The 22,666-nt window shown below is 37.8% G+C and overlaps 1 protein-coding gene across 15 annotated transcripts in view; it reads right to left on the bottom strand.

The window, feature by feature from the left end:
• LOC114648100 (myelin transcription factor 1-like protein) overlaps positions 1 to 22,666 on the bottom strand; it is a 647,050-nt gene that overhangs the window by 41,026 nt on the left and 583,358 nt on the right. For 12 of the 15 annotated variants that reach the window (XM_051925515.1, XM_051925514.1, XM_051925524.1 and 9 more), the window contains 4 exons: positions 20,820 to 20,941; positions 20,310 to 20,372; positions 19,706 to 19,774; positions 1,277 to 1,339 (listed from right to left, as the gene is read on the bottom strand). In XM_051925515.1, coding sequence (XP_051781475.1) covers positions 1,277 to 1,339; positions 19,706 to 19,774; positions 20,310 to 20,372; positions 20,820 to 20,941 — 317 coding nt within the window. The remainder of the gene's footprint in view (positions 1 to 1,276; positions 1,340 to 19,705; positions 19,775 to 20,309; positions 20,373 to 20,819; positions 20,942 to 22,666) is intronic. The other 3 variants (XM_051925526.1, XM_051925519.1, XM_051925523.1) reach the window with 1 other exon arrangement.

Raw genomic sequence — 22,666 nt, 5'->3', positions numbered from 1 at the left:
ACAAATTTACAATAAAATAGAAGTAGAAGTAGAAAGCCAGTGGCTTGTGTAGAAGTGGCCAAGACAAAGAGATGATGTACAGGGCAAAGCTGTGTAACAGTGACCACATCTGTGGTTTTCCTAGAGGAAGTTTTCCTTTAATATTCAGGAAGAACTGGCAAAATAGCAATCCCAACAATGAGAGTTGCATCTCAACTATGCTTTCTGGGGGCGGGAAGCTCAAGATACAGAAGGAAACATTCACACATTCCTTACTAAGGACAAAAGAAATATAAAATTTAGATGATTCTCAGTTCATTAGATGGGAATGCTGTGTCCCTAATCTTAACAAAACAGACTGGTGACTGGGCAAGCCAAAGAGTTGTGAGCAATGAGGGACAGATGGATATTTGAAAAATATTGTATAGAATGTAAATATAGCTGTTTGGAGGAACAGAAATTACAGTGTCATGTAATCTGTGCCAAAGGACTATAGTGGAGCTTAACTTTGGGAAGGATAAAGAAAATAAGAAGGAACTTGGAGAATGGCTCCTTTAATACTGCAAGGAAAACAGCAACAACTTCACCAGACCAGGACCTTCATCTAAGACAGTCTCAGAGCTCTTAGTTTTACACAAAACAAGTGCTGCTCAAAATGGTTTTAAAAAATAAAACATTTATATGGTGGCATTCTTATTTGGGAAGTTTGATTAGTTTACTTCCCACATTTCAAGAACTATCAGATTGATTTTTGAGTGTAAATGTTCCTGCTATGAGTGAATGTGGAATACTGCATGACTTTTTTTCAAGACTCATGCCCAGTGCTGTCATGAGATTTAAAATAATTAGTAATATTCACAAGAAAAGAATGCCTGTGAATAAACTCACACTTTATATTATCTTTAAAATGAAGTATATTATAAAAGTCATTTGTCATGTTCGGAAAAAATTAGCATGCTTCATAGAAAAGATTTGAAAATTCAGATTTTGTTTAATTCTGTTGTTTTAAACAGACTGGGCTCCAGAGACTTCAACATTGAAGTACTGACCCTGGTTACATAGCAACATTTTTCCTCATTTTGCTTGACAATTGCTAAGCAAGCACCAGATTTTTATGTTCTGTCCATTAGCACTGTAGATCATATAATTAACCACTATACTATGCTCACCACATTATTATAGTGCACATGTAAAACTGCAAGTACATAAAACTAATATAGCACTTTCAGAGACACAGCTTTTTAAATGACAAATTTGATTTGCTACAACATTGTGATATGATGTGGCTGCTACATACCTTCTGTGTGAGGCATAGTTTCCTGTTATATGCCCTGAACCGTCACAGCCTGGTGTTGGACACCTGAAAAACAATTTAATTAAAATGTTAAATGTGTTGAAATAAACCAAGCAGAAACATTATTATATTATTTATTCATCAGGTTGAATACTGAACAAGCAAATATAATGTTGGCTAAATGGTCATAATGGACATATGTACAGTATGTTGTGATGAGGATGGACTTTTAAACTCTAAGTGAAACTTATTAACCATTGTTTGATGTATCAGTTTTCATATTGTAATAGACAAATTACTGAAATTTGTATAGGTGATAAACTATATTAAAAGAATAAGCTTTAAAGAAAACTGTAACTTGTCATTTATTTTATATATTATTTTATAGTATTGCTCTTCTTATCATTTAACAGGTCAGAACCAGTTAAAAGAGGAATCTGGGGTTGCTGACATATTTAACCACAGTTTTGGAGGCTGCAAGAAACATTTCATTGGCCCACGGATATAGGTAAAACACTGTTGGAAGAACGTTCAAGAAAATAGGTTGTGTCTAGCCAGAATTGGTTCAGAGGTGTACGGCCATGGCACACTAAGGTAGTTGGGCCCTAAACAATGGCACCCCATTGGTCCAAAGATTACAGTAAAGTAGAGCAAGACTAGCTTAAATATGGGGCATGCCAGCAGTTGTTTGTCTCTGCCCTTCCATCAACATCCAGAGACAACTTCAGATCAAAGACTCAATAGCTCCGAAATGTAAGTATAAAAGAGCCACCTGATGTATAGACAATTGGATGCCTTGGCATTCTAGCAAGAAAAGTTGCAATTCATCCAGGTTGTATTGTAACATCCACTTGATTTGATTCTGCACATTTAAGAACTATAATTTAGAGAATTTTATTTTAGACTGAGTGAATAAACTTTTGAACTTGCTTCTCTGCTGCACCTTGAATTCTTTCTATTAAACCCTCTGGGGCATAGAGATAAGAGAAGAGAGAAAGAATTTTAACCTTAGACATAGTCAATAGTAGATTCTGATGGTGAACACAAGTGGAGTTGCAAACTACAGCTGCATCTGCTTTAGGGCAGGTTGGTTAATGGCTTAACAGAGCAAGAGTCAAAGGTTTGGGATACTCATGACTATGTAGAATATCCTAAGGCAATGACAAAACATATGTGTAAGAAATACCTGTAACAAGCTAAAGGAAAAGTTATAATGTACCATATTATTCAAATATCCATCCATCCATCCATTGTCTCCCGCTTATCCGAGGTCGGGTCGCGGGGGCAGCAGCTTGAGCAGAGATGCCCAGACTTCCCTCTCCCCGGCCACTTCTTCTAGCTCTTCCGGGAGAATCCCAAGGCGTTCCCAGGCCAGTCGAGAGACATAGTCCCTCCAACGTGTCCTGGGTCTTCCCCGGGGCCTCCTCCCGGTTAGACGTGCCTGGAACACCTCACCAGGGAGGCATCCAGGAGGCATCCTGATCAGATGCCCGAGCCACCTCATCTGACTCCTCTCGATGTGGAGGAGCAGCGGCTCTACTCTGAGCCCCTCCCGGATGACTGAGCTTCTCACCCTATCTTTAAGGGAAAGCCCAGACACCCTGCGGAGGAAACTCATTTCAGCCGCTTGTATTCGCGATCTCGTTCTTTCGGTCACTACCCATAGCTCATGACCATAGGTGAGGGTAGGAACATAGATCGACTGGTAAATTGAGAGCTTCGCCTTGTGGCTCAGCTCCTTTTTCACCACGACAGACCGATGCAGCGCCCGCATTAGTGCAGATGCCGCACCGATCCGCCTGTCGATCTCACGTTCCATTCTTCCCTCACTCGTGAACAAGACCCCGAGATACTTGAACTCCTCCACTTGGGGCAGGATCTTGCTACCAACCCTGAGAGGGCACTCCACCCTTTTCCGGCTGAGGACCATGGTCTCGGATTTGGAGGTGCTGATTCTCATCCCAGCCGCTTCACACTCGGCTGCGAACCGATCCAGAGAGAGCTGAAGATCACGGCCTGATGAAGCAAACAGGACAACATCATCTGCAAAAAGCAGTGACCCAATCCTGAGCCCACCAAACCGGACCCCCTCAACGCCCTGGCTGCGCCTAGAAATTCTGTCCATAAAAGTTATGAACAGAATCGGTGACAAAGGGCAGCCCTGGCGGAGTCCAACTCTCACTGGAAACGGGTTCGACTTACTGCCGGCAATGCGGACCAAGCTCTGGCACCGATCGTACAGGGACCGAACAGCCCTTATCAGGGGGGCCGGTACCCCATACTCTCGGAGCACCCCCCACAGGATTCCCCGAGGGACACGGTCGAATGCCTTTTCCAAGTCCACAAAACACATGTAGACTGGTTGGGCAAACTCCCATGCACCCTCCAGGACCCTGCTAAGGGTATAGAGCTGGTCCAATGTTCCGCGACCAGGACGAAAATGTATCTCTGAAATTCATTGTTGTATTTTATCAGTGAGCTAAACTAGTATCCCAGATGCATTTCAAGTATCTACATAATCAATTCAATGAGTGTTATGAAATAACCTAACCAGAATCTTTAAACAAGTAAGCAAAGCCAGCAAGCGAAAATGCTTGAGTTGCTCTGGATGATGCTTAATTTCAGACACCCATCATCTGGTTTTGCTAAATGGTGGTTTGAGCATTTGGTTGCTCAATGTGTTCTCAATAAATTTTTAAAATACAGTTAGGCTAGAAACTATAATTGATTTTAAATGGAGACAGAGAGAGAGAGAGATAAATGGCATTTGTTTGGGCATAATACTGTGATAAAATTGACTGGGCAGTCAATGCAGTCCATGATGCTGGATCCATGAAGAAGCTACGTTAACCATTGTGCTATCATGTTGTCCTGCAGTAATAATTTTAGAAAATGCAAAAAGCTAAACCTCAAATATTGTTTCTGTTTGGATTCTGTTGACTACATAGACCAGCTTGTCCAATTTCTAATTTTGTAGTATTAAATAAGTATCTAAAAATCTAACCTCTCCACCAAATATCATTATTTAATATATTATGTATTATTTTACAATACAAAGTTTTGCGCTACTCAATAACAGACAATTAAATCAACATAAAAAGTTAGGTTGCAATCAGTAGATACATTATAGAGATTTTACGAATGGTTCAGGGATAGCATTCATTTTTAAAATTCCAAGGACCCTTACTTGAAAAGTGAGACAATTCATTTTTAACTCTTTTACTAAATGGCTACTGAAGGCTTCTGAGATTTTTAGGTTTTCAAATCCATTTAGTGTAACTAAACACACACACACACACAGAGGATATGTTTAGAAAAGCCAGTTTACCTCCGCACTAGTAATATCAAGATATATTTAATCTCAATAAGATTATTGAACAAAACAATATGCTGCCTCTCTAACTACAAAGTGTCAAAATACTGTATATACAGGTTATCATAACTTAAATACATGGAAAAAGTAATTACACTATGCATTGCAAATTTGGTCAATGTAAATGCAAATGTAACTCTCCACATCATTAGATCTTGGATTACACCCAAAGTTGTAATTGTTGTAATTATGAAATATCTCATCCATAACAGTTTTATTTTTACTTTTTCATTTTGGATGGGAGAAAGTAAAGTGTACAAGTTGTTTAAAAACCTTCTTTTTTTCTTAGGTGCCCCTTTTGCAGGACCCTATCAATTTCAGAGTAGTACTGGGATTGAAATTAATTAAAAAAGGGCTGGCTTATTTTCTAAGGTGTGTCCTCTGGAATTTTATTTCTTGGGAAAATATTTAGTAGAACCTGAGAGCATAGCTTTTATCAGTGCATTACTGTACAACAGTCAATTATTTTAGAGACCAGTTTTCATATTTGCATGTTGTGCAAAAGTAACTAATTATCAAACCTCCTCAATTTCCTTTTGCCAAATAAAGTTTTATAAAAAACATAAACTACCAGAATTCTATATATTAGGAAGGCCACTATTAACTAATTTATTTACATTTGACTCATTTCTAATTGTTGACAAAAAAATGATGAACACAAATTTAAAATAATATTAAAATACATTTAGAAATAATGAACATGTAACAAACAATGAAATCACAAATGAAAATTATAACAGTAAACACAGAAATGAAAATGCAAGCAAAAATCAAGACAACACAAAGTAAAATGAATATTAAAACAAAATATTAAGATGGAAATGTTTAAGTACAATGTTATTCAATAAATAAATGCTTTATATTGACATGTTAAATTATCTAAATAAATCAATCTTTTTAAAGTGGTCCAATTATAAGACCAAATAATTTGCAATTCATATTCACAGACGATAATACTTTCCAATAGTGTTGATGGCTGAATATTTTATCAAGGATTCATTATGTGAGCTTCTGTTACTTTGATATCTTGAGTGTGACATTAAAAGTCTGACTGAAAGTACATACTGTAATCTCATTAATTACAGGAGACAATCATAAAGACCTGCAAATTTGGCAAAGAAGGTGTTTTAGCTTATGGATTATGAAGGGTGCGAGGCCAATACAAATAAAAGTTTACTCATTTAGTGCTTTAGTACTAGTTGCTTTTTAAAACACTTAACATTGTTCATCTATTAATTCATTTATGATTTATCCATTTTAGAGATACATTGGGCTGAAGTGTATTCTGGCAGCATCCGGTGCAAGGAAAAAAACAAATCTGTAAGAGACAGCAGTCATTGTAAGGCCTGGTATTGCACAAAGCTGTAATCACTCACTCTAGGTCAATTTAAAGTGTCCCACTAATTGACTGGTTTGTGGGAGGGAAAGATGAGTATCTTCTTTACAATATTTAAAAAATATTTATTTGTTGTTAATGTAGTCATTTTTTTGATTGTTACTTCTGTTCAACATTGTTGGCTGTTTTACCGGAATACCACTCAACATTTTTTGCACGTAAGATTTTATGACGCAGAATTTTTTTAAATGATTTTGTAATCTAAAAGTGCATTTGTATCAGGCAATCACCTTATATTTTTTGTAAAAAAGGACATAACAATTATCCTTGCTAGACTATGAATAAGAAGGGTCTCCCTTTTAAGGAGTACGTAGTTTAAACTTCCTTTAACATCTCAAGTAGAAATTAAAACATTACTTGAATTGAAGTCTTAAACATATGAACAACACATTATTGTAAATTTTACAAAAATTAAAAATGTATATTGTAACATATCTACAGCATATAAGAAATGGGTACCAATGTTGTGAACTGTGGTTGTCAAACTCAGTCTGAGTGGTCACCATAACAAAGTTGTGTGGAGTTGCCATGTAGATTCAATAAATCCAAGATGAGGGGTAAGAACTCCAGTGTGATGCCAATCAAGACACTGTTATGGGTTGGGAAAGACATAGACATTGTAGATCTTGGTAAAGGACACTGGGTCTTGAGATGTGTGTGATGGTGCGGGTCGGCTCCTTGCTCCCTCTTCATTTTTTTGGAGCCTCTTGCACCCGACACCGTTGATAGTCTTGACCAGGATGAGCTGAGCAGATGAGAACAAACACACTAAGCAAGGGGATGGTGAAAAGTGCAAGTGCTTTTATTAAAAACAATTCACAAAACACGGTGTCCAAAAAGGTGCAGTGCTCCAAAATGTCAATAAATAAATAATCCATAAAGTAAAGGTGCCCAGTGGAGGTTAAAATCTAATAAATAAATCCAATAAAATGATGAGATTAAAAGCCAGAGACAGTCTATAAAAACAGCGAGCCCCAATGCTTGTCTCCATTTATCCCGTTTAGACCTTGCAGTGTAAGGAGACACCTGCTGGCAAGTGCAGTCAGTTTTCTTAATGGGGCTAAGTTCCCTGCTGCCATTCCTTTAGCGTCTTCAAGGCAACCCGACGAGCCCCACATATCTCTTCCGCCGCTCACCATTGGCCCTTGCGGTTAGATGCCGTCACTCAAACTCCCCAAGAAAGTGCTCAGTAGGAGCACCCCTATCACCGCCTCCAGTTTCCATGGCCCTGAGGCTCACTCTCGATCACCTGCTTCACTCGATAAGCTTGAGTGCTCTCTCCATCTCTGCCTCTCTTCCATTTCCCTTTCAACCTCCTTCTCTCTTTCACGGTCACTGGCCAGTGTGTTTTCCTCCGATCTGGTTGATTGTTTTGTTTTTTTTCATAGATTTTCTCCTCCTCCTGCACTCGCGCTTCCCTTTTTAAAGTGGGGACGTGGCACAGCTGCAGCAATCAGCAACTCCCACCGCCAATTAGGGTCGCAGGAGATGCTGCATCTGTGCAATAAGTGCAGGGCCGTCCGCTCCCACATTGGGAACTGCTCTCGCCATGCTACCACGCTCCACCATACAAAGACGCAAGTGTGGTGATTATTTATTTAGAAGATGCCAATAAGCCGTGGACCTCGCTTTACCACAAAGTGAAGCATTACATCTCTGATAGGGAGTGAATCAGAGGGTATGCAGAACCTTGAAAAATAAGTTACATATTTTGAGTTCTTACACAGTATTCAACATATGAAAGATTTTTGATATTAGGTACCTTATAAGAATTCTATATTGATAATACTTAAGCATCTTTAAATGTCTATGTCTCAAATTAAATCTTAAAACAATCCATTTCTTCTATTATGTGCAAGTCAGAAATTGTGTTACAAGATACTAAGTTTTCCTAATCATTGCTCAATATTGTTTGTAGAAATTATACAACCTTAGAGTAATTAAGATGTATGCAGTATTTATACAATCAGTGACTCTCTTTCAATAAGTACCCTCTGGCAGTGTTAGGGAACATTACTTTTAAAAGTAACTTACTTTACTCATAACTCACAAAAAGTAATTAAATACAGTGGTGTGAAAAACTATTTGCCCCCTTCCTGATTTCTTATTCTTTTGCATGTTTGTCACACAAAATGTTTCTGATCATCAAACACATTTAACCATCAGTCAAATATAACACAAGTAAACACAAAATGCAGTTTGTAAATGGTGGTTTTTATTATTTAGGGAGAAAAAAAAATCCAAACCTACATGGCCCTGTGTGAAAAAGTAATTGCCCCCTGAACCTAATAACTGGTTGGGCCACCCTTAGCAGCAATAACTGCAATCAAGCGTTTGCGATAACTTGCAATGAGTCTTTTACAGCGCTCTGGAGGAATTTTGGCCCACTCATCTTTGCAAAATTGTTGTAATTCAGCTTTATTTGAGGGTTTTCTAGCATGAACCACCTTTTTAAGGTCATGCCATAGCATCTCAATTGGATTCAGGTCAGGACTTTGACTAGGCCACTCCAAAGTATTCATTTTGTTTTTCTTCAGCCATTCAGAGGTGGATTTGCTGATGTGTTTTGGGTCATTGTCCTGTTGCAGCACCCAAGATCGCTTCAGCTTGAGTTGACGAACAGATGGCCGGACATTCTCCTTCAGGATTTTTTGGTAGACAGTAGAATTCATGGTTCCATCTATCACAGCAAGCCTTCCAGGTCCTGAAGCAGCAAAACAACCCCAGACCATCACACTACCACCACCATATTTTACTGTTGGTATGATGTTCTTTTTCTGAAATGCTGTGTTCCTTTTATGCCAGATGTAACGGGACATTTGCCTTCCAAAAATTCAACTTTTGACTCATCAGTCCACAAGGTATTTTCCCAAAAGTCTTGGCAATCATTGAGATGTTTCTTAGCAAAATTAAGACGAGCCCTAATGTTCTTTTTGCTTAACAGTGGTTTGCGTCTTGGAAATCTGCCATGCAGGCCGTTTTTGCCCAGTCTCTTTCTTATGGTGGAGTCGTGAACACTGACCTTAATTGAGGCAAGTGAGGCCTGCAGTTCTTTAGACGTTGTCCTGGGGTCTTTTGTGACCTCTCGGATGAGTCGTCTCTGCGCTCTTGGGGTAATTTTGGTCGGCCGGCCACTCCTGGGAAGGTTCACCACTGTTCCATGTTTTTGCCATTTGTGGATAATGGCTCTCACTGTGGTTCGCTGGAGTTCCAAAGCTTTAGAAATGGCTTTATAACCTTTACCAGACTGATAGATCTCAATTACTTCTGTTCTCATTTGTTCCTGAATTTCTTTGGATCTTGGCATGATGTCTAGCTTTTGAGGTGCTTTTGGTCTACTTCTCTGTGTCAGGCAGCTCCTATTTAAGGGATTTCTTGATTGAAACAGGCGTGGCAGTAATCAGGCCTGGGGGTGGCTACGGAAATTGAACTCAGGTGTGATACACCACAGTTAGGTTATTTTTTAACAAGGGGGCAATTACTTTTTCACACAGGGCCATGTAGGTTTGGATTTTTTTTCTCCCTAAATAATAAACACCATCATTTAAAAACTGCATTTTGTGTTTACTTGTGTTATATTTGACTAATGGTTAAATGTGTTTGATGATCAGAAACATTTTGTGTGACAAACATGCAAAAGAATAAGAAATCAGGAAGGGGGCAAATAGTTTTTCACACCACTGTATGTTATTTAGTTAATTATTATAAAATGGCATGTGTTCCAAACAGTCCATTACTTTGCCATTACTTTTTCTTTTTTCGTATGAAAAACTGCACATTTCATTAGCCAGTATTTATTTTTGAATCTTATGCACATGAAACTGACCATAAGCACAGCAAAATTTAGTAACTTTCAAGAATTTTATAAATACATTTAATCCTTCATGTACTGTGAAGTAAACAACATTCATGCCCTTTTTGTATCCTCACCCTGAACCCTTGAAGATTCTGAGTATTAACACTGGCCGCTGTGTCATCTGATCATACTGTTTCAAAATATCCATAGGAAATAGCTGGGCTAAAACTAGGCAGCCATTTTATTTATAGGTATACGTTACTGGATTGCATGAAGTACATGCAAAGGAATGTTGTACCGTCCACCATGTTTGCTTCTTGACACAGTGGCACTGTGGTAATCATAGACTCCCTATGGCCCTAAACTGGGCCAATTAAATTTACCCCTCAGCACAGACAATATTAAAGGTCCATTTATAAATTCTGTTTAATTCTTTTTGCTTGATTGTGTGCTACGCACATGCTTAAATTTTTTCACAAATGTCACTAGATGGCCAGAGTGCATGCATGCAATGTTATACCAAAAGCAGCAGACAAAGTCTTTGCAAATAAAGGCAATACTTCTGTGAAATAATTTTTTTTTGGAGTGGCGTGAATAAGCTTCCATAGTAATGCAGTAACACCTATCTGCTTTTTTTTTTAAAGTAATGCACGTTACTTTTAACTCGTTACCCCTAACTCTGGTAACCTTTTAGATGCTTCAGCATATTTGAATGACAGCTATATATTGGACCATTTGATTTCATAGTTCTCCAAAAGGGCTGGGGATGATGTTAAAATTGAACTTGATATAAAACACAGTAATTCTGAATGTGCTCAGTTATTATACATTCAATTTTATATAGCTAATGAAAGGGAAAACATATTAAATAACTTTGACATATAGGGTTAGTTCTGGAACAAAGGTACTTTGCTGAGGATGGAAGTGCCTTGGGCAGGTCTAGGGATACTTACATGTCACCAGCTGGGGACTGTAGCCTACATTTGGAGTTTGTGCGGGTGGACTATAGGGTGTGCCACAATGTGACTTTCAGTTGAGAACTTTGTTGTTTTTGTGCATTTATCTAAAATTTATTTAGACTGTTCTTTTTAGAAACTCTGGATTAATTGTTTGAAAAAATCACACTTATTGTTTATAGTTGTACTGAAGAGCTTCAGTGCTTAAAAGGGGAATGACAAAGTTACATGGAGAGATGTAACTGAAATGAATGATATATTTGATCTGATTCTGCAGTGTAATATATTTTTTTTTCTGTGCTATTCATATATTGTCCATAATAAACATTATGTTCAAAAACTAGGTTGTTCCTAAGCATACCTAGTACAGAGGTACCAAGGGTGAAAGGTCAATGATCAGCTTTGTAGTTGTGTCATGTGATCTAACTTTGTATGTAAAGTATAAAGAGAGGCTCTGAAATGGCTCATATCACTAGAGAGTCTGTATGGTAGACAGGATGTACTAGAAATTGCAAAGAGATCATTTGTTTGTCACATTTTCCATTTTCAGGATTTCAATTCTACAAATAAATTAAATAAATAAAAAATACAGAATTTCATTTATTCACATCAGATCAGATACTTTCTTTCATAGAATATCTAGGAAACAAATAAGAAATAAAATAATATGAAGGAATTACAAAAAGATCCTGAAATATACAAAAATTTAGAAGCTGTTTGGCATGCTTAATTAGATGAGGTAAACAACCAGATTCCAAAATAACATTTGAACTTGTTTTTTGTAAAGTAAACTTATTTTTTGTTTTGCAAAAGTGAAATAGGACTGCTTTCTTCACTTGTGATATAGTACTTTGTTTAGGATTCATCCAGTTGAGAAAGATAAAACAATGTGTTATTATTGCAATACAAGTTATCGCAATAGATTGCATTTTAAGCAGTACTGTCCCATGTGGTACAGCGTAATCGTGGCCCGTAGGAGTGTTTGGTGTAGTAGTGAGCGGATTGTATGATTAGGTTAGTTGTTCCAAAATGGCACTCTGCGGAGTGTAATTACCAGTCTGCACCCACAGGAGTCTAAAGGGAGCCAGGAAAAAAAAGAATCAAGGATGTAAGAGGGAATTCTGCTCTCCAGAATTGTTTGGGGCCACTGTGGAGAGAAAATGGCGAAACAGTCAGGGGAACCTCAGTGGTGGAGCAGCATGAAGCGTGCTCTAAGGATAGACTGGATTGCTCCTGATGCACAGCAGAGAGCTGAAGTGATCAGGGCTTTTACAGAATCCCACTGAGGCCAAAACAAGTGGGAAGATGGAGCCAGACTCAGTATGTCCCGTAGGATGCAAAAGGGATGGTGGCTGGGAAGGGAGTCCTTGAGGAGCTTCTGGGGATTCAGTGGACATCAATGCAATACGGAAGACAGAGTCAGATTCAGCATGTCCTGGTGGATGCCGAGGGATGGTGACCAGGGTGGGAGTCGGAGGGCTGCTTCCCCCAGTGTCTCAGCCCCACTAAGCATACCTGGGAGATGGGTGAATGGGGCAAGATGAGAATGAGACAGAGACAGCACTGGATAGAGAATTTTAATGGCAATTCGGTCTTTTGATTTTAAAGGAATATTTATTGTTATTTATTTGACTTTTAACTTCCTCACACGCACTGTGTTTCTATTAGATAATTTATTCATTTAAAAAGATTTTGAACTACACTCAGATACACTTTCTTGTTTAGAAAATAAAATGCATGATACACTTTCCACCAACCCTTGTTGTTTTGTGTCCTCTTTGTCCAATCCATGTTCACTCTATGACTATCAATGTCCCAGGTTCATGGACAACCTACCTATTACATTCTACCACTAGCCCAAACAGTTCATTTCTGTCCGATTCATTCCTTAGTCTCATAGTGCATACTGATTATTTACAACCCTGCAGCAGTACTGGTTTGAAGGTTCCTTACACTTCTCCACTTTAGATTTCTTAGGAAGTATTTGTTTTAATTTATAGCTTCTGCAAATGCTGTATGAATGTTAAAATTGCATCCTGTTTTAACAAAAGATTTAGGCTAATATATTAGAATGCAACAAAAATAAATATTTCAAAAGTATTAATTCTCCAATATAATGTTAGATGAAGACTAGACCATTTGATAAGGTATTGTTAAACATATTTAATTAATCAGCTGAAGTTAAATTTGAATAGGTCTTTAAATCACTGTGTAGTTATGATTCCTAGGCATGTAAATGGCTGTTAGACAGTTAAGAAAATAATATATTATTACTCAAAATTATCTTGAGCTGTAAAATTTCTTAAAACTCCTCTAATATATTTAGTTCATATGTAAGTGATGACTATGAATCAGTAATATAAAGCACCTTTTGACAGCTGGAACATGGAGGAGGTCAGGGAACAGGTGTCTGAATGAACTCTTCAAGAACTCAATGGTTTTGTTGTGGTGGCAAATCTGGGATGCATTGGTTGCCAATAAGAGTAATTTAAAAAGTCAGTGAAATAGGCCTCCCATGCTATATTATCTGGTGAATGTTCATATATGACTAAAGAAGAAGGACGCCTCACGCCTGGATAAACTGGTAAGGAAGGCAGGCTCTATTGTAGGCATGGAGCTGGACAGTTGTGAATTTCCCCTTGGGATTAATAAAGTATCTATCTATCTATCTATCTATCTATCTATCTATCTATCTATCTATCTATCTATCTATCTATCTATCTATCCTTCTCAACATCCGGCGCCACCGAGAGTGGCAGCCTGTTCAGCAGCTCCGCGTATGACTGTAGCCTATGTGTATGTGTACTTTTCTACTTTTATTTATCTATTTTTATTTATTGATCACTCCTATCACTTTATTTTATGTGGATTTGTTCACTGGACACACGTACTTTTACAACATGGGCATGGATTTTTACACGCCGAGACTCTCCTATTCAAGTACTCAACTTCGAGCGCTGAGAACAAATGCCAGTGCCGGTGTGGTTCCCTATTTACCTGACGAGGTAAGAAGGCGGTACCGTGGCAGCAGAGCCGGCACTAAGCTAAAAATGAAGCGGCTTGCGAGAAAGTGGCGTTTTAAGCCTTCGGTGCCTTCTGTGATTCTGGGGAATGTGAACTCAATCTCAAATAAGATCGACAAACTGGCTGCGCTGGTGAAAAATGTCAGAACCTACAAAGAATGCAGTTTGTTGTGTTTTTGCGAAACGTGGCTAACTAACACCATCCCAGATGCTAATGTGGAAATACCCGGGTTTAGCACAGTTAGAGCGGACAGAGATGCAAGTACCTGTGGGAAGCACAAAGGAGGAGGACTCGCTCTCTATATCAATACACGGTGGTGTAACTCTGGACATGTTAACGTCAAAATCTCCACTTGCTTCAGGGACATCGAACTGTTGGCCGTAAGTTTACGTCCCTATTACTTGCCCAGAGAGTTTGGACATGTCATTGTTGTTATTGTATACATTCCTCCTCGGGCGGACGTGGAGTCAGCGAGTGACATCATCCATTCTGCTGTTGCTAAGTTACAAACGCAGCACCCTGAGGCGCTTGTGCTAATCGCTGGAGACTTTAACCATGTGACGCTGGACAAAACATTACCTGCATTCTCCCAGTATGTGGACTGTAACACCCGAGGAAATAAGACTATTGATTTACTGTATGCAAACGTTAAAGACGCATACAGCGCCACCCCGCTGCCTGCGCTTGGGAAAGCAGATCATAACCTGGTTCTGCTTCAGCCTCACTATAAACCAAAAGTGAGAGTACTACCTGTAACCACACGATCATTCAGGAAGTGGACCCCGGAGGCTGAGAATACTCTGAGAGAATGTTTTGGAACTACAGACTGGGATATCCTGCAGGGATCTCATAGTGAGAACACTGATGAAGTTGTTGACTGCACTACTGACTACATCAACTTCTGCATGGACATTGTAGTTCCAGTAAAAACTGTACACTGCTATGCTAACAACAAGCCATGGATTACAAGTGACATCAAGGGCCTTTTGAACCAGAAGAAAAGGGCTTTTAAAGACGGTAATCAGCATGAGCTGAAGCGCGTGCAGAAGGAACTCCGAGTCCAGCTCAGGGCGGCAAAGGAGCAGTACAGGAGAAAGCTGGAGCAGAAGTTGCAGAATAACAGCATGAAGGAAGTGTGGGATGGGATGAAGATCATCACTGGCTGCAGCTCGAAACAGGGTACCACCATCGAGAGAGACGTGAAGAGAGCAAACCAAATGAACAACTTCTTTAACAGGTTTGACCACCCTAACCCACTCTCACCTTGGAGTACTGCACTCTCTACACATCCTTCTGCTGATACCAACATAGGAGAGACATCCCCACCCATAATTACAACAGCGCAAGTGAGCAGAGAGCTGAAGAGACTTCGTGGGTCCAGATGGAGTATCGCCACGACTGCTGAAGGTCTGTGCATCGGAGCTGGGGGGTCCTCTACAGCGCATCTTCAACCTGAGCCTGGAACAGGGAGAGTCCCGAGGCTTTGGAAAACATCTTGTATCACCCCAGTCACAAAGGTAACACGTCCTAGTGAGCTGAATGACTTTCAGCCTGTTGCTCTGACATCACATGTGATGAAGACCATGGAGAGGCTGCTGCTTCACCACCTTAGGCCACAGGTTCAACACGCCCTTGACCCTCTGCAGTTTGCATATCAGGAGAAGGTGGGAGCGGAGGATGCCATCATCTATATGCTACACCGATCCCTCTCTCACTTGGACAGAGGCAGTGGTGCTGTAAGAATTCTCTAGCGCCTTCCACACAATCCAACCTCTGCTCCTTAGGGTCAAGCTGACAGAGATGGGATTAGATTCATACCTAGTGGCATGGATCGTGGACTATCTTAAAGACAGACCTCAGTATGTGCGTCTTGGGAACTGCATGTCTGACATTGTGGTCAGCAACACAGGAGCGCCACAAGGGACTGTACTTTCTCCGGTCCTGTTCAGCCTATATACATCGGACTTCCAATACAACTCGGAGTCCTGCCATGTGCAAAAGTTCGCTGATGACACTGCTATCGTGGGCTGCATCAGGAATGGGTTGGAGGATGAGTATAGGGACCTAATCAATGACTTTGTTAAATGGTGTGACTCAAACCACCTACAACTGAACACCAGCAAAGAAGTTTGTATCTCTGCCGTTTGTTGTTGATAATATCCCCATTCGACTGTGATATTAAATGAACTCTGGAGTCCTTCATAGCTAAGTGTCTTATAGTTAACAGCACTTTCAAATCTGGATTTAAAATCCTCTTCCAGAAAACGTTACAGTTTGCTCATTGCAGGATATTGTGTAGCAGTTACCTCAAGATCAGTTCAACTACCATGGAGTCATGTTCAGAAATGAGGGTGGAGATGATTGTAAAATTAACCGTCAAGAAGGTATAATAATGGAAGTTTCACAAACATTATTCCAATATTCTGTGGTGATGAAGGAACCAAGCAGTTGGAAGTAACATTCAATTTACCAGTCATTTTACATCTCTATCTTCACCTACAGTCATGAGCATTGGGTAATGACAAAAAAATTAAGTTCATAAATACAATCTGATGCAGTGAGGTTAGCTAGGCTCACTCTTCATGATAAAAAGAGCACCTTAACAATATGGGAGGACTTCCAATTGGCACCACTGCTTCTGTTGCAAAAAAGAAGAAAGTTGAGGGTGTTTGAGCATATAGTGAAGAAGCTTTGGGACAAACTGAGGACATGTTAGATAGATTAAATTTATACGGCAGCCTGTAATTTCCAGTTTAGGATGATCTGTCCTGCTCACCTTGCTGCACTTCACAACCTAAAGAAGATCATTCCTAAGGTGTAGCAATATTATTCTAATTTACAGTATTTTTAAATATACTTTACAGCTTCCTGTTCTGGCAGCACAGGGTGAAAAGTGGATGGTATTCTGTTACAGAACATACTGACACTTATGCCTAATGTGGGATTTCCAATTAATTTAATATGTGCATCTTTTCGATTTGGAAAGATAATTGGTTTAATCAGATGGAAACCCTTCATAGACAACTGGAGAATGGGACGCTTCTGCACAGTTTACATTGTTTAAGTTAATGCCTACTGTATAAGATATCTTTGCAATCTTTACTCTTTGTAAGTGCATCTGTGACAGCTGTATCTTAAAACAGAGAAAATTCTGTGTGATTTCAAGTATGAATTAGTTTACTGTTTCAGTTTCACCTTCACAGCGGTTACAAAAGCTTATGCATTTTGCATGTTTTTCTCTTTTACTGGTCTGACTGCTGTTTGTATCCCTAATACAATGCCAGGAAAGAGATGCACATGCGCAAGCAGCTCATACAGTTGCACCCTTCTGTTGCTGCTATAGGTAAGTTAACCACAAAAGTACTAAAAAATGTCACATGTCTGAAAATGAATGGGAGAGAAAAACAGTTATGTAAGCTTCAAAAAGACTAATACTATCTTCAGATCATTATTGAAAAGAATGGAATTTATCAGCCTGCCTCTAAACAATTAACTAATTAATTAAACAGGAAAGATGCAGCTCTCTAAGTGATATAAATATAGGATGTGTTTAGAAAGGGAGCTGCTGTTGATCTATAGGCAAAAGATCGGAGCTGCTGGGCATGCAGCAAAGACTGTGCTGTGCTATACAGTTTGTACAATGCACAAAAATGTCAATTGTACAGCAAACAGCAAGAACAGGGCAGGATTAAAGCTTGCATGTGCTGAAAGAGTTACTTAGTGGTATAAGTTACAGCACACTGAGCAGGGGATATGGCTTATCAGTGCTTAAAGAGTTGCTTTTGCTTCTGAGTATCTTTAGACTGGAACTAAAATCTTTAAGATAAATGTCATCTTTGATATTGCTAATATACAATAAATCAATTACTTTCCAAATTCCTAGTCTCTCTATTATAAAAGAAAATCTTGAGATGAGATGAGACTATTGTCAAGAGATTTTTTCAAGTTGGTAGAGGGGATCCCGCCATTGCACTCTCAGGTCTTATAAATGTTTACCTTTTATTCACTTTAAGTTTCTAATAAAAGAAGACTTATTATGTCCAAATCTTATTGAAGAATTTCATACCAATGGGTTATCAACAGAAGAAATGATTACACGGACAATCCTAGCACTGAGAAACGATGAAGTCAAACGAATTAACGCAAACATTGTCGATCAGTTACACGGTAAGTTGGTTAAATGCGTATCAATAGACTATGCTGAAACAGTTGGTGGTCATGGTGCGGAAGATGAAAAAAACAACTTACAATATCCTGTAGAATATCTACAACTGTCAACACCGTCCGGTCTTCCACCGGCCGAATTACTGTTGAAAGAAGGATGTATCATAATGTTATTGTGTAATTTATGTATGAGTGATGGGCTATGCAATAGGGTAAGATTAGTTGTATTCAAATTGGTCGAACAATTCTAACATGTAAGATTTTAACATGCGACAAGAAAGGTAATGTATGTAGTACATCTTCCGCGTATAATATTAGACACCAAAGGAGATCTTGATATGCCATTCATATTAAAACATTTACAGTTTGCTGTTAGAACAGCTTTTGCTATGACAATTAACAAATCACAGGGACAAGCATTTGAAAAAGTCGGTTTATTTATTAGAGAGAAAGAAACGATATTCACTCACGGGCAGTTATATGTTGCATTGTCACGATGTAAGTCTAAACACGGAATCAAAATTCAATGCAATATTGACTATTGGTATTGTTACTAAGGTAGAGAAAGGTAGGACTGCACTATATACTTGTTGGATGGTTATTGGAATTTTTACCTTTTTTGAATCAAAAAAAATGTAAAAATCTTACATTAAATTAATAGTCAATAATTCTCTGGCACTACAATTTATCAGCAAAGCTCCAGTCCTATTCTCCTGCAATTGTACTTTTAACTTCAGCTGAAATTTTAACTCTTTATTTGGTACTTTCAAAAAAGGTCATGTTTAAGAAAACTGAAGAACAGTTAGTCACAGATGCTTCACCAGTAGTGCACATCAACCAATGCCATTTTTACATCACTTGAATTGGAATCTGCAATCTATGAGAGCTACTCAGCCACAACAAGAATAGTTAGGTTACATTTTTAACTATATGACATTGTAAAGTACTTTTAAAAAGCATGTATTTAATGTAGTCTGCTTTCACATGTAATAACATTCTGTTATCACTTTTATTTTTTAAAATGACTCATTGCCATAAAAATATTTTTAAAAAACTGACTCTAACTAAAAAATGTAAAATTTTCCAACTTATATCAGTTACCTTACGTTATCGCAAAATATACTCATAAGTTAATTTTGCTTGCTTTGTAGAATTTGTGAGAATGATATTCAAAACATTTATAATGTAAAACTGTCAGATCATAAAACTTATTATTCTTACGAAAAATGAAGAGTATTTAGTCTTTTATTAAAACTGCAGAATCTTTCTGAAGTTCTCCTGTAAGTGTTTTTCTGCAGATGAATAACATCATGTGTAAAATACAAATGTCTCATTTAATTTAGTTTTTTCATATTGAAAATGAGAAATTCTAATAAAAGATCATTATTAATTACTTTTAGTGATAATTTTCATTTCTTTTTATATAGGTGCACAGATATGTCTATAAAAATATGGTAAGTAGTAACCAGGCTGGAGCCATGAAAACATACGTATTTTCATTGCCCAACTGTTGACTTATACCTATATATTAAAAATGAAAGCATTTTATTTACATGAATACTGAGATTCAGGTACAAACTGTACTAAAAACTGTAAAAAAGAAGATCATCTATCAGGCTTTATCTTTATCATATAACTAATCATAATGCATAAATATGTACTGTAAACTATGCTATATACTAAACTATAAGCATGATATATACAAAAGGAGTTTAAATCTTACTTGAGCTCTTGTGAGTTGGTTGCCATCATGCTTCGTATACTTTTGTCAGCTAAGGGACATCCAGACAGACTGGAAAATATGTCAGGACACTGATATTAGCTACATGAAATCCATTTACATCTTATACAAAATTAAGACAAAATACACAATAAAATAATAGTAATATTTAAGAACATAACAGAACAAAACAAAAAGAAGCATGTGCAAGAAAGCGATGGTGCAGGTGCTGAATACTGGGTTGTTTAAATCATAGTTAACCCTCTGAATAGTATAAAAATAATTTAAAATAAAACATGTTTTACTTATATTTTAATGTACACTTTTGATTTTAAATTCTATTAAATATTATATACAATTTTCAGTGCCAGGGTTAACCATTTCAAAAGTTTAAACAACAGGTAGAAAAATGATGCACTCCAAAACAGACTCGCAATCAAACACATTTACTATACATAACTGATTTAGCATGCTTCCAATTTTACAACATCTATTACTCAAAGGGTTAACAGTGAGAATTAACACTATTGTTTGACAGCATTATTGAGGTAAGCTGAAAACAATAAATCGAAAAGACAGAATCCACCATGAAAAAATGAAGTCACACCTTCTATGTGAGGCGTAATTACCAGTCACATGACCACTCCCATCACACCCTGGTGTTGGACATCTGCCACCAAAAAAAAAACAAAAAACAAAAAAAAAAAAAAACAAACAAAAAGAAAAAAAAAACACAACAACCAAAAGAGTAAGTATGTTTAAAAAGAGTTTTCCATAGTTTCATTGTTTCCAGTTTAGCTTCACTGTCTGCAATGGGTTCATAAGCAAATTTACAGAAAGCTGCAATATGAATTACATGAAAATGATGTTTTATTACAATAAAGCATCTGAAATAATAAAAAGCCAATACACATTAGCTAACAAGTTAGGTAAATGGGAGACTGCAACAGTAAAATGCTGCATATGTAAGCATGCTATTTGTGCAAAGGAGAGATAATATTGTCATTTTAAAGCAAAACAACAACAGGGCAAATAAATATATATATATATGTATATTTATATGTTGTATACAAGCACATCATTATATTTATAACAGTGCACCTCCCAAAATGCTTACGTTATCAAATCCTTTTTGCTTTCTTTGCATTGTGCATATTTTGGCTTGGGACTGGGGATTGTAACTTCTCCAGGGTATCTCCGTTCTTCTAAAGTGTCTTGGAAAGGATCTAAATCTTCAGGCTAGAGGCAAATGATAACAAGGTTTTTAATTGCATAATTAAAATAATTCAGTAGAAGCTTTTCTGCAAGTTTAAATATTAATGTCCTGTTTTTAAATGCTAACATCACCTTTTCTTATCTTTGAAGGAATACCACCGTTGCCAACCTGAAAACCTCTGTTGTGCAAATTTTTGCAAGGATACTCAAAAATCATAATGTTATAAGTAGTTAAGACAATTAATATTTGAACAGATGTACATAGTTTATGTATATATTCTTGTTGTTTTTAAAAATGGCAGAAAGACTTAAGGATTGACTCTCCATGATTCTAAAGATATTTGCTATACCTTTTAGTATTTTTTGCTTCTTTCATCAGTTCTTTTGTAATTTTGACTCGGATTAAATGAGGTGCTTTGGTGTGCACCCAGATGCTTTTAGTTATACAGCCTGCTTATCTATAATATAACCGTATATTAATACAACTTTTAATTTATTATCTAAACTCACTCTATTGAGTACTGGTAAACAAGAACTGGAAAATATCAGGGCAGCTTCCAGCAACCAAACCTCCCCAAAGTGAAGAAGGATGGAAGAAGGCACCTACTGTGGGACACTGCCTCCCCCAAATGCTTATTTCCCTATAGCTTTTCGGTGCCTCGAATTCCCACAGGACACCATGGGATCTGGAGTTTGGCAGGGGGACCTGGGTACTCATACTTTTTACATAGCCTGGGAGTACTATCAAGTCACGGGGACAGAAATTCCGAAGTACTTCCAGGCTGACAGAAAACGCAACTTCTCCATTTCATCTGGAAGTGCAGGAACGTCACATGGACGGAAGAACCAAAGCACTTCTGGGTAAGACACTATATAAAGGACTGTTGAAGACCCAGCAAGTGAGCCATAGTCAGGAGGAGTAGGACAGAGCTTGCTGGGAGGTGTGGAGGAGAGATTTGTGTTAGTTTATTGAATTTATTATTATTGTATTGCCTGTTTATGGTGGTGGAGGTGCTTCAGGGCACGACAACCGGTAGAAAAATAATTAAAAACCTTCTTGGTGATTTTACTCTATGTTCAGTGTTTGTGTCTGTTGGGTTGAAAGGGGCAACAGCAACCCCTAGTGTCTTACAATGTATATGAAAATGCAGTCCCCATGAGGGAAGTGTGCAGAGATACATTTGGGTGTCACTGAATTTACACGTATACAGTGCTTTTTTATTTTTAAACATTTTATTGAATTTATTAAAATCAATCAACATTTCATACAAGCAACTCAAATTTTACAAAACTAGGTTCAAATCAAGTCAACCCCCACCCATGTTAAAGAGAGCTAGGCCAACATAGTGAAACTTTAACAGCAGAAAAGATAAGTAAGTAAATAAATAGAATAAAAAGGGGAAGAACACCCGCTTCCTCAATTTAAATGCTTATTCTAAAATATTATTAGTTAGATCCTGCCAGGTTTTAAAAATGTTTTGCACAGATCCTCTAAGTGAGTAATTTTTTCCAATTTCAAGTAGTATATAACATCGGTTACCCAATGACTCAAAAGAGGTGAGTTAGGATTCTGCCAGTTGAGCAAGGTAAGTCTACATGCCAATAGTGTAGTAACGGCAATTACAGTTAGTTTGTCCTTCTCCACTTTAAGACCATCTGGACGTACACCAAACCCAGCTGTTAGTGGATTAGGAGAGATTGTGAAACTCAGGCTGTCTGAAAGGCATTTAAAGATTTTGGTCAAAAATT

Source organism: Erpetoichthys calabaricus, chromosome 3 (genome assembly GCF_900747795.2).
Source record: "Erpetoichthys calabaricus chromosome 3, fErpCal1.3, whole genome shotgun sequence".
NCBI classification, from domain to species: Eukaryota; Metazoa; Chordata; class Cladistia; order Polypteriformes; family Polypteridae; genus Erpetoichthys; species Erpetoichthys calabaricus.
This window is presented reverse-complemented; position numbering and strand designations above follow the sequence as displayed.